The following is a 14087-nucleotide window of genomic DNA, read 5'->3' as shown; positions in this document are numbered from 1 at the left end:
ACAGTGAGCAAACGCCGGCGAGCCAGGGGGTGGGGAGCCCGGTGCTGGCAAGGGAAGGCCCTGGTTCAGGGAGGGAGCCCGCCAGGAAGCCAGCTCCGCCAGCAGCGGGAAGGGCCGCGGGCCCGGGGCACCCCCTCACCCCCGCCTCCAAGACAGGCCCAGACCCGGAGGAGCTTGCTTTTCATTGTGGCTCTTTTCAGACACCCCTGGAGTTTCCTGACTGTGAAGGGAAATCCCTCTTCTTCCGTGGAAGACCACATTGAATATCACGGTAATGAATGGGTGGCGGGACCCTGCGTCCCCCTGCCCCTCGCCCCTTGCCCCCCCATCTCTGTGACTACGAGGCTCAGGGTCTCTCTGAACCACCCACTTCCCTTGATGGGCCGTCACCACGAGGCGGCAGCCTCCCCTGTCCAGAGAAGGTGGGGGGGGTGCTGCCGGGTCCAGTCCTACAGAGGCACGCACGGGGGAAATGATGGGCTCACAAACAGACTGTGGGGACGCTGAGTGCGATCAAACCTCTGCAGAAGGCACAACCTATAATCTTCATCCCAAGTGGAAAGAGTTCCCTGAAACTTTTTTTTAAGGCTTAGCTCCAGATCCGTGTGTGTGTAGGGCACTCCCCACGCCTTAGCGTCGCATCCTTCTGAACTGGGGGGTCTGGCCGCTTGCTGACGTCTCCGGTCTGCCCGACAGGACACCGCGGCTCTGCCGCTGCCCACGTGTTCAAACTGTTCCAGACGGAGCACGGCGAGCATTTCAACGTCTCCTCCTCCAGCGAGTGGGTTCAAGGTGAGGCAACCTGTAGGTGAAACCTGCAGTGGATGCAGGCCAGGACTTACCCTTCGCCCAACAAGGATTTTCCTTCTGCACACACAGGACTTCTTGGCTGTTGCAGTCAAATGAATTCGCAGTGGGAAGCTGTCTTAGTTCATTGGCCCCAGTGTGAACAGCCCAGAGTTTCCCCCTGGGATACCTTTCCTGGACCAGGGATGGTACTGAACAGGAAACAGACAGGGACGGCCTGGCCTTCAAGAAGCTTGCCCCCAGGGCAGGGGTGCAGATGGGGGCCGTCCTCCCTGCAGTGTTTGGATAAAGGGCTTAAGGGTGGAATTCATGTCTCTCCTCTTTGCAATAATGAAGAATATTTGTTGCTCATAGAGGACAAATGTCAGCAGAAGTTGTTTTTAATTGAAAGGCGGGAGAGGTGGGTGACCGCCTCCAGGCCCTGGTGCCCGGTCCTGCAGGAGCCTGGACAGACTTGGCTGAGGGCTCCGGGTGCTACCCCGATCAGGACTGGCCCTTGTGGGCCCTTCCTGCCTGACCCTGACTCTGCTTTCTGCCTAGATGTGGAGTGGACAGAATGGTTCCAGCAGGACAGGGCGTCACAGAGTAAAGGGGGGGAGAAAATTTCAGACCTCCGGGAAGCTCACCCAGGAAAAATCTGCAATCGCCCCATTGATATACAGGTACTGAACCCCAAACCACCCAACAGCTGTAATGCCTTTACTGTGAAGCAGCGTCTATAGATCACAAACGCCCCCGCCATCTGCGTGGCGTGAGTCCCACGGCCCACCTGTGACGCAGGAAGGCCAGAAAGTGCCACTCCCAGGTCAGAGGCTCCTTGTCTGCTCCGGGCTCCCAGCTAGCGGGTTCTGAAGCCGGGACTCACATTTCCTCCTGGATTCTTCCTCTGAGCTGTTTTCTCCTTCTCTCTAACCTGCTTCCGCAGCCAAAGCTGGGAAGCCCTGGTGCCGGGCGGGGTCTGACCTCAGGGCCGTTTCTCAGGTGATATCCTCTGGGCCCTTGAGTGCACGGATCCCAGTGGGACTAGGGTGTAGGCCAAGCCCAGCCAGGTGGGGGACACAGCCACGGACTGTTCTGCACGGAGATGTGTTAAAAGCCAGCACTGTAGAATGGACAGGGCTTGCTCAGCATCTTCCCTGGGAGTTACTCTCTGCAAAGGGGACCTCAGATTTCTCAGGTGGCCCCAGCACGAAAGTTATTGAGTAAATATGCAGCCCTCACGATTCACCAGCATTGCTGGGCTCCACAGACAGCAGGAAAGACAGACACACAGGCCAGGTCAGTGGAGTTTATTTCCTTAAGGCTGGCCTTGCTCTAAAACAAGATTCAAGGCCACTCAAATGCTTGATATTGAATTGGACATCATTTAAGAAAGACCATCCCTGCCCATTTCATCTTCTTTCAGCCAATAAGAAAAGTGATTGACGCTTGTACACTTCTCCCAGATCATCTAGCCGCGGTCCCCGGCTGTCTGAGCTTTCACCCCACACTGGACCCCCACCCCGGGGCGAACTTCTGCCCCCCGCCTCATGTTGTACAGGGACTGTGGACATGGGGGGCTCTGCTCTGCTCCCCACAGAGGCTGGGGAGACCTTTCTTGCTGTTTGGCTGTGCCTCTCTGTTCACGTGGCTCCCGTGTCACTGAGAAGGATTTAGCCAGATTAACTCTTCTCGGATCCAGCAGGACCAGAACACACTGACTTCCCCAAAGCACACACTTCCCAGGTTTAATTGTCATTTTCTTTTGCAACCGGGGCTTTTCAGCTTTAATCCTGAAATAGACAGAGTCCTGGTCCTCCGGTTCACTTGGCTGCAGGAGGCCCAGGCCTTTCCCAGCCTCCCCTCCCCACGTATTTCTGGAAATCCTGGAGGAATGCTGCCATGCCCTGCAAACCCCTCCTGGCGTTTGTTATGCCAGCCGTCCGGCTGCAGACCGCTGTTGTTTAGGAGACCACTGCTCGTGCCAGGGAGGTGGCTTTCCTAAGCATTTCCCACTTCTCCGGCCGGCTCGCTGCGCACACACAGGCTCTCCCCTGAGCGTGTCAAAGCCCAGCTGATCCCAGGTGCAAACATTCAGTAGAACTTTACTGCAGGCTTGCAGATAGCAAAGGAGACTGGTGGAAAACCTCTGTATAAAATGAATAGAATAGTACACGACTGCTGTCCGAGTCCACAGGCTGGGACCCTCTGGGGGGACCCACCCCCATCCTTGACCAGGAATTCCCTGTGTTCGCGTTTCCAGCTCTTCGCGGTCCTGAGAGGAGTACAGGATGTCCGCAGGCCTCCCACCCCCATCCTGGGGCTCGGGCAGCCTCCCCACAAAACTGCATTCTTTGAAAAAATTTTGTTGAGCACTGTAGCCCCTTATTAGTTCAAAACTCTCAATTCCAGAATAGGATCTTGGCTTTCTCTTGGCAAAACAAAGACCTGTTGAACAGCCATCTAAATAAAATACATGCCTCCCAAAGTGAACCCAAAGGTGAGGCGTGTGTCTCCAAAAATGAATTCAAACCTGTCTCCAGAGTGTCAGACGTACCAGCCGGGAGCTAAAGGCCCTGCTTGCTTAACAACACACAGGAGAGGCCGGAACGGAGCTGGTCTTCCTATGCGTCCATTTTTGCCCCTTCTGGGAATCACAGTTACCATGGCCACTTAGCACCTCCGACCACCGCACGGGCCCCAGAGGCTCCCTCCAGGGCTGTGCCTGCCTCCAGGGCCTCTCCTGGCATCCTACACGCAGGCGGTCCCGAGACACCTGCTGTGCCCTGACATTCCCATCCTCTGCAGGGAGAGGGGATGTCAAGGACGTCTGCAACCTAGGCAAGACTGGAGGAGGCTGGAAAGGAGGAGGAAACAGCAAGACGGGCCCGGCAGGACCTCAAGGAAGCCTTTTCGGCACCTGCTGCTTTGTGGCTCTGCAGAAACAGAGCACAGCCGCACCCCGTGCTTTCCATGCCTCTGCCCTCCTTGCAGCCCTCCTTGGCCCCGATCCCCCTGAGCTCCCATCTTCTCTCTGAAAACTGGCCCACATTCGGGGCCGCTGGGACCTATGGACTCAGATTTCAAATCTGGGGAGAGACCACATTGAGCAGTCTTTGCACAACGGGGAGGTTGGCCTCGGGGTTGGAAAACGTATTTGGCAGCCAGAGGGTCTGTGCTCACATCCCACTTGTGAGCTGTGGTCTATCCACAGGGCCCACCGGGGCCACGCCAGGCAGGGGCCCCGGAAGCAGAGTCCCCCTCAGGTGCCGCCTCTGGACTCACACCCTCCTGATGGGGGATGATGGGAGCAGCTTCAAGGCCAGGTAGAGAGCCCGGCGTTTTGCATCCTGGGAGCCTCCCCCCATTCCTGATCACAGGTGGTCAGCCAGGTCACTTAGTGTCTGATTTCCTCATATGCAGAAGTGGGAGAGTGATTTTCCCCTCATGAGATTACTCGTGGATTTAATGCAGTAACACATGACCCAGAGTGGTGTCCATACATTTAAATTTTTTTTACAGTTCTTATCCAGAACTGAGGTCACTCCTCAGGTTAGACAAGGGGGAGGGGGAGAAAAAGCAGCAGAATTGAGCATATGCTCCCTCACGGTGCTGCTGGACATTGTGCCTTAGTGTCCAGTTCTATCGGGCCATGTCTTTGGGCTCAGCTCTCGAGGTCGTCAGCTCTCCTGCTGCACGTTTCGGCCCCAAGGGCAAGCAGCAGGGGTCAGAGGGGCCGAGCCTGACCGTCAGCAGCCTTGACCTGGAGTTCGCTCAGAGACCCTCTGCACCTCAGGCCTTTCTCCCAAGAGCCAGTCCTCAGCCCCAGCTTCTCTGGCTGCATCCGAGACCGTCCGAGGTAATGGGTGTGACGGTGCTGCCTACAGGGCAGGGCTGGACCTCAGTTGTGGTTAAACTCGCATCTGCACAGCCCTCTTTCCAAGCTGAAGATGAGGGGTATCTACTGGGCTCAGAATGATGTTTCCTAAAAAGTTCCCCAACCGCCCTTCCTTTTAGGTTGACTATACTTTGCCTCCCCACTTCCCCCGGCTGGTCCCTTTGGTGTCCTTGCCAAAGAGGCCAACAGCTGCAGCGCGTGCCCTGAATCGCACGTCTCTGATGACAGCCCCAGTCTGGACGAGGCACACCCGGCTCCGGGACGAGCCACAGCTGGCAGGGTCCCACGCTCCTCCGAGCCCGCTCCCCGAATTCTCTACCCAGCCTCGAAGCTTGCTTGCGTCGTCCCCCAACAGATGTGCCACGCACTGGGTGGGATGCTGGGCTCAGGGGGCTGGGGGCGGGGAGCAGGCCAAAGGCCAGTCCTTGCCCTCAGCACAGCGCATGGCCCAGTGGGGGGAGAGCCCCTGCGTGAAGCCACCGAGTGAGGACGTGAGTGCCCGAGGGCGCAGCAGGAGGCTGGGGTGCACCCGCTGCCCAGCTGGACAGCCTAGATTCACAGTTTGGTTCTACTATGTCATGGCTCTGTGACCCGGGCACGTTACTAGACCTCTCTGAGTATACTTTCCTTATCTGTAAAAACAGCGATGACCTTGGTATTGCTGGGAAGACGGAATAAGGTAATATATGTAAACACTTCGCTCTGAGGCTGCGAGAGAGGTTCTCAAACCTTACTGCCCACTAGAATCACCTGGCAGCCTCTCAGCATCCTGGCGCCCAGGCCACACCCAGACCCAGTCGGTCCTTAGTCTGCACATGAGTGTTTGTATAGACTCCCCATGGGGTGCGGGTATTTGGGCGTGGTGGGTTGAACGTAGTGAGTCCTCACCGAAGGCCGGCCACGTTCATGGCACTGGGGTGTGGTACAAGAAGCCAGCCAGCGCCTAAGAGATGGGACATTTCCACAAGGCCCCCCATGAGGAGCAGGAGGGCCCTGGCCAGGAGGTTGGGTACTGTAGGGCCCCGGGCGGGCATTTGGCTGCCCTGCGGCTTCGTGCTGCTCTTCCTGAGCAGCACCGATGGGGGCAGTTGCTGGAATGCTCATCCCGGCCCCTGTACATAGCTTTTGCGGTGGCGACAACTTTAGACCTGTAAGTGTATGTTTATAACATTAATCATCACCTTCTTTCCTTACCAAAAAAAAAGACTGTCCTCTGTAATTTCCCTGCCTTGCACAGGCCACTACAGCAGATGGAGTTAACCTCACCACTGAAGTCGTCTACAAAAGAGGCCAGGATTATAGATTTGCGTGCTACGACCAGGGCCAGGCCTGCCGGAGCTACCGTGTGCGGTTCCTCTGCGGGAGGCCGGGTAAGCTGCTCCCTACTGGGGACACAAATGCAACCCTGATTCTGTTCCTCGAGCTGGCTGTGAGTTTGCACTGTGAGTTTGGGTGACTGGGTCAGCGGCCTCCGGGCATCTCAGGGACACGGCGCACCTGCCAAGCTTGCAGTGGAGAGCTCTCCTGTGACCCAGGAGCCGTGGGCGGTCCTTGGACTTGGCCGAGGCCAGGAGAGCCCCGCCTGGCCCGTGTGCCTTCCAGGAAGGGGACGGGCCCTGGTCAAGGAAACCGGGGTGCAGTGGGCAGGCCCGACCTGCCTGCAGCCTGCCCTGCAGAGACCTGCGGTTGTTGCCTCTTTGGGGGCTATTACGTTAAACCCAGGCCCCGAGGTGCCCTTTACAAGGGGGTGGAAATTTTGCTTTGTTGACAGAGGCCCTTGCCATCTCCGGGGGGCAGTCCCAAGGGGTGAGAACTCCCGGGGGAAGGGCTTATGGCCACTGCGAATAGTAGTTGAGAGGAGCTATATTGGTTTTAAGTCTTGAGCTAAGCGGGTGTGGTGCAGCAGCCACATTTAACTCCAGCGGGGAGCGAGTGGAAAATTCCCCTGCCCAGAGCTCATGAATGGCTCTTTTCTGGGAGGTTTTTGTTGACTTCAAAAGCCTGGACCAGGACTGGGACGGCTGAGCCCGGTGATCTGGGTTCTGGGTAGGCAAACCCGTTCCTCATTTAGGGAGGGGAAGGGAGGGCTGGGCAGTCAGAGGCTCCTCGGAAGCAAAGCTCTGCATCTCTGTCCCTCCTCCTCCGGGTCACAGTGAGGCCCAGACTCACCGTCACCATTGACACCAACGTGAACAGCACCATCTTGACTGTGGAGGACGACGCACGGTCTTGGAAGCCTGGGGACACCCTCGTGGTCGCCAGCACCGACTACTCCATGTACCAGGCAGAGGAGTTCCAGGTGCTACCCTGCAAAGCCTGCTCCACCAACCAGGTCAAGGTGGCAGGTAGGACCTCCGCTGACACCCCCCGAGGCTGATGGGTCTGAAACTCATTAGGATTAGCATGGGCTGAAATCACCACAAATCGACAGCAGTCAGCTGTTGCCGACACGATGCTGCATAACAAAACACCCTTTCAGTCCGTGCGAGCATTAGTCCCTTCCTCGTGCACCTGCAGTTGTCTAGCTAAGGTTCAGCTTCTCTAGACAAGTTTGGTGTCAGGTGGGGAGCTGGGTTCGGGTCAGCTCTGGTCACTCTCACTCTTCCCAGGACGTGTTCTTTTCGTGGAGGGAGGTTGGAAAGTCCTGGAGAGGTGAGTGGGGGCACAGGGGTCCCTGCAGGCCTGGGCTCAGGACCTGCACACCCTTGCACCCACAGTCCAGCAGGAAAAGCAGATCCCACGCTCGAGCTCACACGAATGGGGTGGTGAAGCCTATTTTTCCCATCAAGATGGCAGAGAGGGGAGTGAATATTGTTAGGAAATAAAGTCTTAAGCTTATTAAGGAATTCATTGAGAGGCTATTCAGCTCAAAAACTGATACAGAAGCTGAACAACTGCGCTGCAGAAGGACAAGGAAGAGGCTGCTTGGGAGGTCAGGGGAGCAGGGGAGACAGGAGGCACCATTCACGCGGGAGCTGAGGGAGGCAGGTCCCTCGGCCTTAGGGCCCTGGGTCCTCGCTGGGTGGGACAGTGCCTGCAGGCAGCCTTCGGGATGTCAGGCCTCCTGGGCTCCTGGCAGGTGTGCCATTCAGGCTGTCCGAGCTGATGATGTCACTCTCATCGTGAGGTGGCCCTTGGTTCTGGGGCAGCGCCTGTGCTCCGGGGGTGAGAGCATGCCCGGAAGCCCCGGCCTGTGTAGAGGGGTCGAGGAGCTCCCCAGGGGTCTGTCTGGACCAGCCCCAGGCCCAGGGCTGCACAGGGGGGTGACAGGGGAACAGGAGGGGCCCACGTGATGTGGCGCATGATGGCTGCCCCCGAGCACGGGGTCTGAGTGGGAGGCTGGAGAGCCTCCCCTCCTGGCAGGGGTGTCCAGAGGGTGTGGCTGCTCCTGGGCTCCAAGGCCACACAGCGAGGTGGGGCTGCTCGGGCCTGAGTGCCAAGGGCGGAGGGTAAGCGGGGGGACACCGATGCCCTCCAGGACCCTCCTGCCCCTCGTTTGGCACTGCCTGTGTGTCCCCCTCCCCTTGCCCACGCCGCCTTCTGTCTGTGAGGCCCCAGGGACTGTCCCTGCACAGAAGCCTCAGGGCTTACGGGAGACAGGGCCTCCGTGTGGGTGGCACCAGAGAAGCCCCGGGTAGGGGTGTGTGTGTGTGTGAGGCCCACTGCCCCGCTCAGCCTAGCCCAGCCCGGCTCCGTCGACGTGGAGCAAGGCTTCCACCTGCTTCATTCTTTCCCGAGACTGTGCCCCCCGCACCCCAGTAACTTCTCTGGGGTCTCCTCCCCAGGCCACTGCAGAGAGGGCCACAGCCGTCTGGAGCCTGCGCCCTCCCTGCCCCCAAATTCCAGTAAACAGGCCTTTCTGCAACTTAAGTGTCTTCTGATGGGAAACAGATGCGGGTAACAAAGTAATGAAAATGTGTGAATCATCTAAAAAAATATTTCAAAGTTTTGCCAGCTACAGTATGATTCTCAACACCTCCTGACATGACAACTGGAAATCCTCAATTTTCTGCCCTATTTCCATTCCCACCTTCCTGCGTGGTTTGATGCAGCCCCGCCCCACTTTTCAATAATGCTATGTTGATTAGTATTCACGTTTCCCAGTTCCCTGTGATGTACCCCATTCTTTATGATCACCTAGCTTCTGTTTTCCCTGTGACACAGATGAGGAAATAAGGGTTCATGGAAATTAAATGTCTAGACTCGTGTTTTCCAGTACAGGAGACACCAGCCACGTGTGGCTACACATAATTAAAATTAAATAAAATTAAGAATGTCATTCCTCATTATGCCAGCCAGACGCCCAGTGCTCAGTGTGTGGCTAGCGGCTGCCGTGTTGGACGGCACAAAACAAGCATTGCCTTAGACTCCAAGGGCTCTGCAGGGGAAGCTGGTGCAGACCCAGGAAGTCGGCCTGTTCGATCAGAGCAGGCTTCAAGCTCAGAGCTCTGTGGCTGCCAGGCCATCACCCTTCCTCCACGAAGACCCCTGTTCCCAGCATCTCTGCCCAAAGAGGACTGGACTGTAGGCAGATCCGGGGGCTCATGATGTAAACTTGCCTCTCTGGGACCCCCAGCCTGAGTCCCTCTGGGCTTGTCCCCTCCCCTCCCCTAGACGCTGGGGGCTGCAAGTTTGAGCCCCAAGAACTCGAGCCTGTGTCTCCCGGGGCAGGTCCTTGGTGTTTATTCTTCTCTTGACCCGCGAGAGCCTGGTCCTGTGCCTGTGCTGTGGGGGAGTCTCCGGGGTGTGCATTGGGGGGCAGCAGGAGGGCAAGCGCCGGAAGGAAGGCCCAGTGTGTGGGGAGACTGTGTACGGCCCCCGCCTCTGGTCATCGCCCCCCTGGATTTCCCAGGATGAACCTGGCTTGGCCAGGAAGGGAGGGGGGATTCCGCCGGCAGGCAGGGTGGGAGCCGGGAAGTCAGGGCATGCTGCTTCCCAGGGTGGGGGGCTGGGGGTGGCCCGAGAATGCAGACTGGCCTTCGGTGTTAAAGGCCCGGACGGGGAGCTCCACGGGGGGCGGAGGCAGCGTGCTGAGGAACCTCATGGCTCTCAGTCTGAGTCAGCTGCTCCCGCCCAGGGGTCTCGTAGACACGGTCCCCCCATCTGCCTGGAAGTCGCCGGCCCATTTCCCCCAGGCCCTGGGTTCCAGCCCTGACATGCGGAGAAAGCCCAGGACAGCGGCCGGACTCCTGCCCCGCAGGCCTCGGCCCACTGAATAATCAGAGCTGCCCTCCGGGCTTTGCGCTGTCGTGATCTCCATTTCATGGACGAAGAGCTGAGGGTCAGGGAGCATAAGCAACACGTTCAGGGACTTACAGCTACAGCCTGAGTCGGGATCCAGTGCAGACAGCCTGGCCCCGGGGCCACAGTCCTGCCCATCCACTATCCTGTCGCTCCAGTCGTGAGAGAGTCTGGGTGCCCCAGGAGGGCCCTCTGGCTGCCCACCGGAGGAGAAGCCTCTGGTCAGCATCCTGCCTGGACACCACATTTTAGGGGATGATGACAAACTGGGAGAAGCCCCTGAGCCCTGAAATGCATGTGCTGGGCGAGGGCTTGGAGTCTGGGGACATGTGCCTGGAGACGGGCAGCCCTGGGTTCTGGCCCCGTGCGTGCTGCAGGATCTCGGAGAAGCAACAGCTGGGGCCCAGGGTGGTGGCGAGGACTTGGCTGAGAAGGAGCCCTGGGGGCAGGACTGGGGAGGACAAAGCCAGTTGCTGCAGGGACAGGGTGGGGAAGGCCGTCTGGGCTGGAGGGAGCAGCTTAGGCAGATGCTCTGAGACGCTGCAGCAGAAGGGGACGTGTGACAGTGATGGGGGACAAGCCCAGAGAGTCCAGGGGTTCACTCTGTGCATCCTCAGAGCTGCATGGAAGCTCCCTTCCACGCCCCTGCCTGGCAGGACTGCGCCGGCCACACTCTGCTCAGCCCCTGGGGTCAGCAGGCAGTGTCTGCGCCTCTCAGGACGGGGCCCGCAGGCGCCTCACTTGGGCAAGTTCACTCATGGCGCTGCTGAGCGCCTCCCTGGCGCTAGCAGGCAGTTCTTCCTTCCGCACCCAAGGACAGGCCAAGGCACCTCGCGGGCTGAGGCGGCCTGTGGGAGCTTCCTGGGAGCGGCCTCTGAAGCGCCCCTGAGGTTGCACCACAAAGAGAAGGTGTGGATCGGGCATGGCCAGAGGCATGGGGCCTGGCAGACCAGGAGCCTGTGGGTCCTGGGGGACAGATGCCCGGCTCCGTGACAAGGAGGATCTGACTTTATTGGCCTGTTTGCCACAAGTCTGTGTAATGGGGGTGGTTCAGGAGGCGAGGCTGAGCAGGGGTCAGATGGCGCTGAAAATGTTTCTTGTCCACATCGATTCCCGAGATCTTCTACTGACCAGGGGCAGTCAAGGAAGGACAAGCAAGGTCTGGGCCACCGAGAAGGCCCGAACAGAATTCTGCCTGCGGGAGATTTCCCGGCACTGGAAAGAGGGATGGGAAGAGGCGCCTGGAAGGGGAGGAAGGACAGTTGGGGAGGACGAGCCGGCGGCCCTGCTGGGGACGCCCAGATCTGCGTCTCTGTCATCAGGGACCATGAGCACCGATCTCAGTGGAACAGTCGCTGGACGTGGGGTGTTCAAAGCGGGCATGCACATGGTCTCTTTGTCAGCAGCCAGACATGCATGGGCTGCAGCTTGCTGCCTGGCTCCCCAGCCGGGGCCCCAGTGCAAAGCTCGGCCTCATAACTGGTGTTCTTGTGAAGGTCACAGAGCTGATGGGCCGCCCGGCAGGGATGGAAGGAGGGGCATCTACGTGGGTGGCCAGAGGGGACCCTGCTTCTGGACCTTGACACTGTGGAGACGTGTGTGGCCCACACCGGAAGCCCCAGTGAGATACACTGGAGGGGGGGCCGCCGGCCTAGCTGACTTGGTCCGTGCCCGGGCGCCGGAGCCCGCTGAATCCCAAGCGCTGACGGCCGCCACCCACGGCGTGCGCCCCTGAGCCCTTGGGTGTCAGGGATCTCGAGGTGATAGTAAATTACAGTAAATAAACCCCTTGTAAAGTCGATTTTGTTAATACCTGAGACTTTTAAAGGACTGTGTGGTAGGCTAAGTAAGGGCCCCAAAGATGTTCACGCGCTGACTCCTGGGCCTGACCCTCGGGGCCCAGGGACCTCGCCCTCTGCCTTAAGGGGACTCTACAGGCAGGCTTAGGCTACGGCCCATGAGTCGGGAGACTGTGGTGGGTTTCGGGGAGGCCCAGTGGAATCACAGCCCCTTATAAGAGGGACACGGGAGGGACAGAGAACGAGGAGGATGTGACGAGATGACAGGAGCAGAGGTGGGCGCCTGCCCAGGGAAATGCTGGGCCCTGGAACCTGAAAGGACCGGGAACGGGCTCTACCCTGGAGCCCGGCTGCTGGCACCTCGACTGCCTGCCCCTTCTGGCCTCTCAGACTCTAAGAAAAGAGCTTTCTGCTGCTCTAAGTTACTCAGTTTGTGGCCTTTCGTCACGGTGACCCTAGGAAGCTGACCCTGACTCCCAGGGGGCTGTCTCCTGAGCTTTGCCATGCACCAGTCTCACTTCTTAAACTACGAGGCTTCAAAGAAGCCTCCATCTCCCTAAGTCTGCAGAACCCCAAACAATAGCCCCCTCAGAGGCACTGTGGCCCACCCACAGGATGCGCCCGGGGAGCACTGGGGGGCTGCTGGCTCTTCCTGGGATGCGGGTGCAGGGTCAGGCCACTGTTGGAGTGCCGCTCAGGGCTCATGACCCCGGCCTCCCGGGGAGGGCGCCAGTGGGTCGTGGGGCTGAGCCGTGTCACAGGGACAGCCCAATGGTGTCTGTGCTGTGCTCAGGCCGCACTGCACATGGGGGAAGGCTGCGCGCTGCAACGGCGTCCTCCCCTGGTACCAAAGTCCCTGCCAGCTGGGTCAGCCGTCTCAGTGAGGAGCCCAATTGGGAGGCAGGCTGACGTCGTCATTGCAGAAAGGGTCTGGGGTGCTGCGGTGGCAGAGCCTGGGGCTGCGGGTCAGGGACAGTTCACCAGTCCCAAACCCCTGCCACCCGCCCCCCGCACGGCTGGAGGAGGGCAGGACAAGTGGATGTGACGGGACTGGGCGGGAGGGGGCAGAGAGGGGAGAGTAGGGACCAGAAGTCCAGGGGCTCCGACTGCGGCAGGAAGGAGACTGACAGGGGCGCTGGGAGGGGCGCCGAGTGGGGCAGAGGGCTTCTGGTTGTCAGTCTTTAAGGATAGGGAGGCCTAGAAAGTTTGAAATCAGAGCATAAAGAACCCAGATGAGGGAAGAGGTGAGGCTGCCAGAAGGGACGAGCTGCTACGTTGATGGACCAAAGGGCCATGGTGGGCAAAGCGTCCTCTCCTCCAAGCCCGGGGGTCACGAGGTCAGCACCCCGCCAGAGGCAGGCTCCTTTCCACTGTCCCACGGGCACCGCAGAGGCCCCGGAGCCGGACGCAGTGCTGGACGCAGCTCCCATCTGGCTCTTTGTAGACAGTCCAGTTGCAGATACAAACCTAGGCGAGGTTGAGGGCGGGACACAGATCTGCCCACCTCACCAGGACGCAGATTGGCACCTCTTCAGAGCAGGGCCTTTACAGAGGGCTTGCCCCATGTCCCTGAGGGCCCAGTGGGTAGGCAGGCCAGGGCGTATGCTCTGTGGGGCCCGCCAGAGGCCAGGCTTCCCTCTCGTTGCCCTGCATGTCCAGCGCATGGTGCCGCCCGCGTGGGCAAGGCTGGCCCAATGCACGTCCTCATCCCAGCCCCCAGGGAAGGAGCGAGAGCCGGGCCACCTGCAGGTGCCAAACCGCTCCTGCTCATCCTGGGACCACGCTGTTCTGCAGGGGCTGGGCAATGCGATTGTCCTGGGGAGCCCTGTGTCCGGCTCAAACACAGGAGATTCCAGCACTCACAAGCAGAGGAGGGGACAGTTGCTGGGGGACAAATAGCCATTTCTGCCCTAGGGTTTACACCTAGGCACTCATGGCCGTGAATCCAGGTCTTCACGTACATGATTTCCCCTGCCTGGGCTCCATTCTTCCGTGCCCTGGGCCTGGGGGCTGCGGGGGCCACCATGCACACAGGGCCTGGTGACGCACGCACACAAGGGCCAGAAGCACCTGCCGGGGCCCAGGCGGTACCTCTGACTTCCCACACCCCCCTTCTGCCCTAGGGAAACCAAGGTACCTGCACGTCGGGGAGGAGATCGACGGTGTGGACATGCGGGCCGAGGTGGGGCTCCTGAGCCGGAACATTGTGGTGATGGGGGAGACGGAGGCCGAGTGCTACCCCTATAGCCACCACGTCTGTGACTTCTTTGACTTCGACACCTTTGGGGGCCACATCAAGGTATGAGTGCCTGGCTGAGGCGCCAACCAGGCCACAGTTCCCATGGTGCCAGCCCGTAGATAGG

The 14087-nt window shown here is 59.4% G+C and overlaps 1 protein-coding gene across 4 annotated transcripts in view; it reads left to right on the top strand.

The window, feature by feature from the left end:
• The window catches only part of CEMIP (cell migration inducing hyaluronidase 1), a 261072-nt gene that overhangs the window by 68076 nt on the left and 178909 nt on the right, over positions 1-14087 (top strand). For all 4 annotated transcript variants that reach the window (XR_008994717.1, XM_036916119.2, XM_036916121.2 and 1 more), the window contains 6 exons: positions 201-271; positions 697-792; positions 1348-1469; positions 5922-6054; positions 6838-7029; positions 13848-14023. Coding sequence is in view for 3 of the 4 variants with exons in the window: in XM_036916119.2 (XP_036772014.2) it covers positions 201-271; positions 697-792; positions 1348-1469; positions 5922-6054; positions 6838-7029; positions 13848-14023 (790 nt within the window). In the remaining variant the exon portion in view is untranslated. The remainder of the gene's footprint in view (positions 1-200; positions 272-696; positions 793-1347; positions 1470-5921; positions 6055-6837; positions 7030-13847; positions 14024-14087) is intronic.

This window comes from Manis pentadactyla, chromosome 18 (assembly GCF_030020395.1).
Source record: "Manis pentadactyla isolate mManPen7 chromosome 18, mManPen7.hap1, whole genome shotgun sequence".
NCBI lineage: Eukaryota > Metazoa > Chordata > Mammalia > Pholidota > Manidae > Manis > Manis pentadactyla.
Note: the sequence above shows the minus strand (reverse complement) of the source record. Positions and strands in the feature narration are given on the sequence as shown.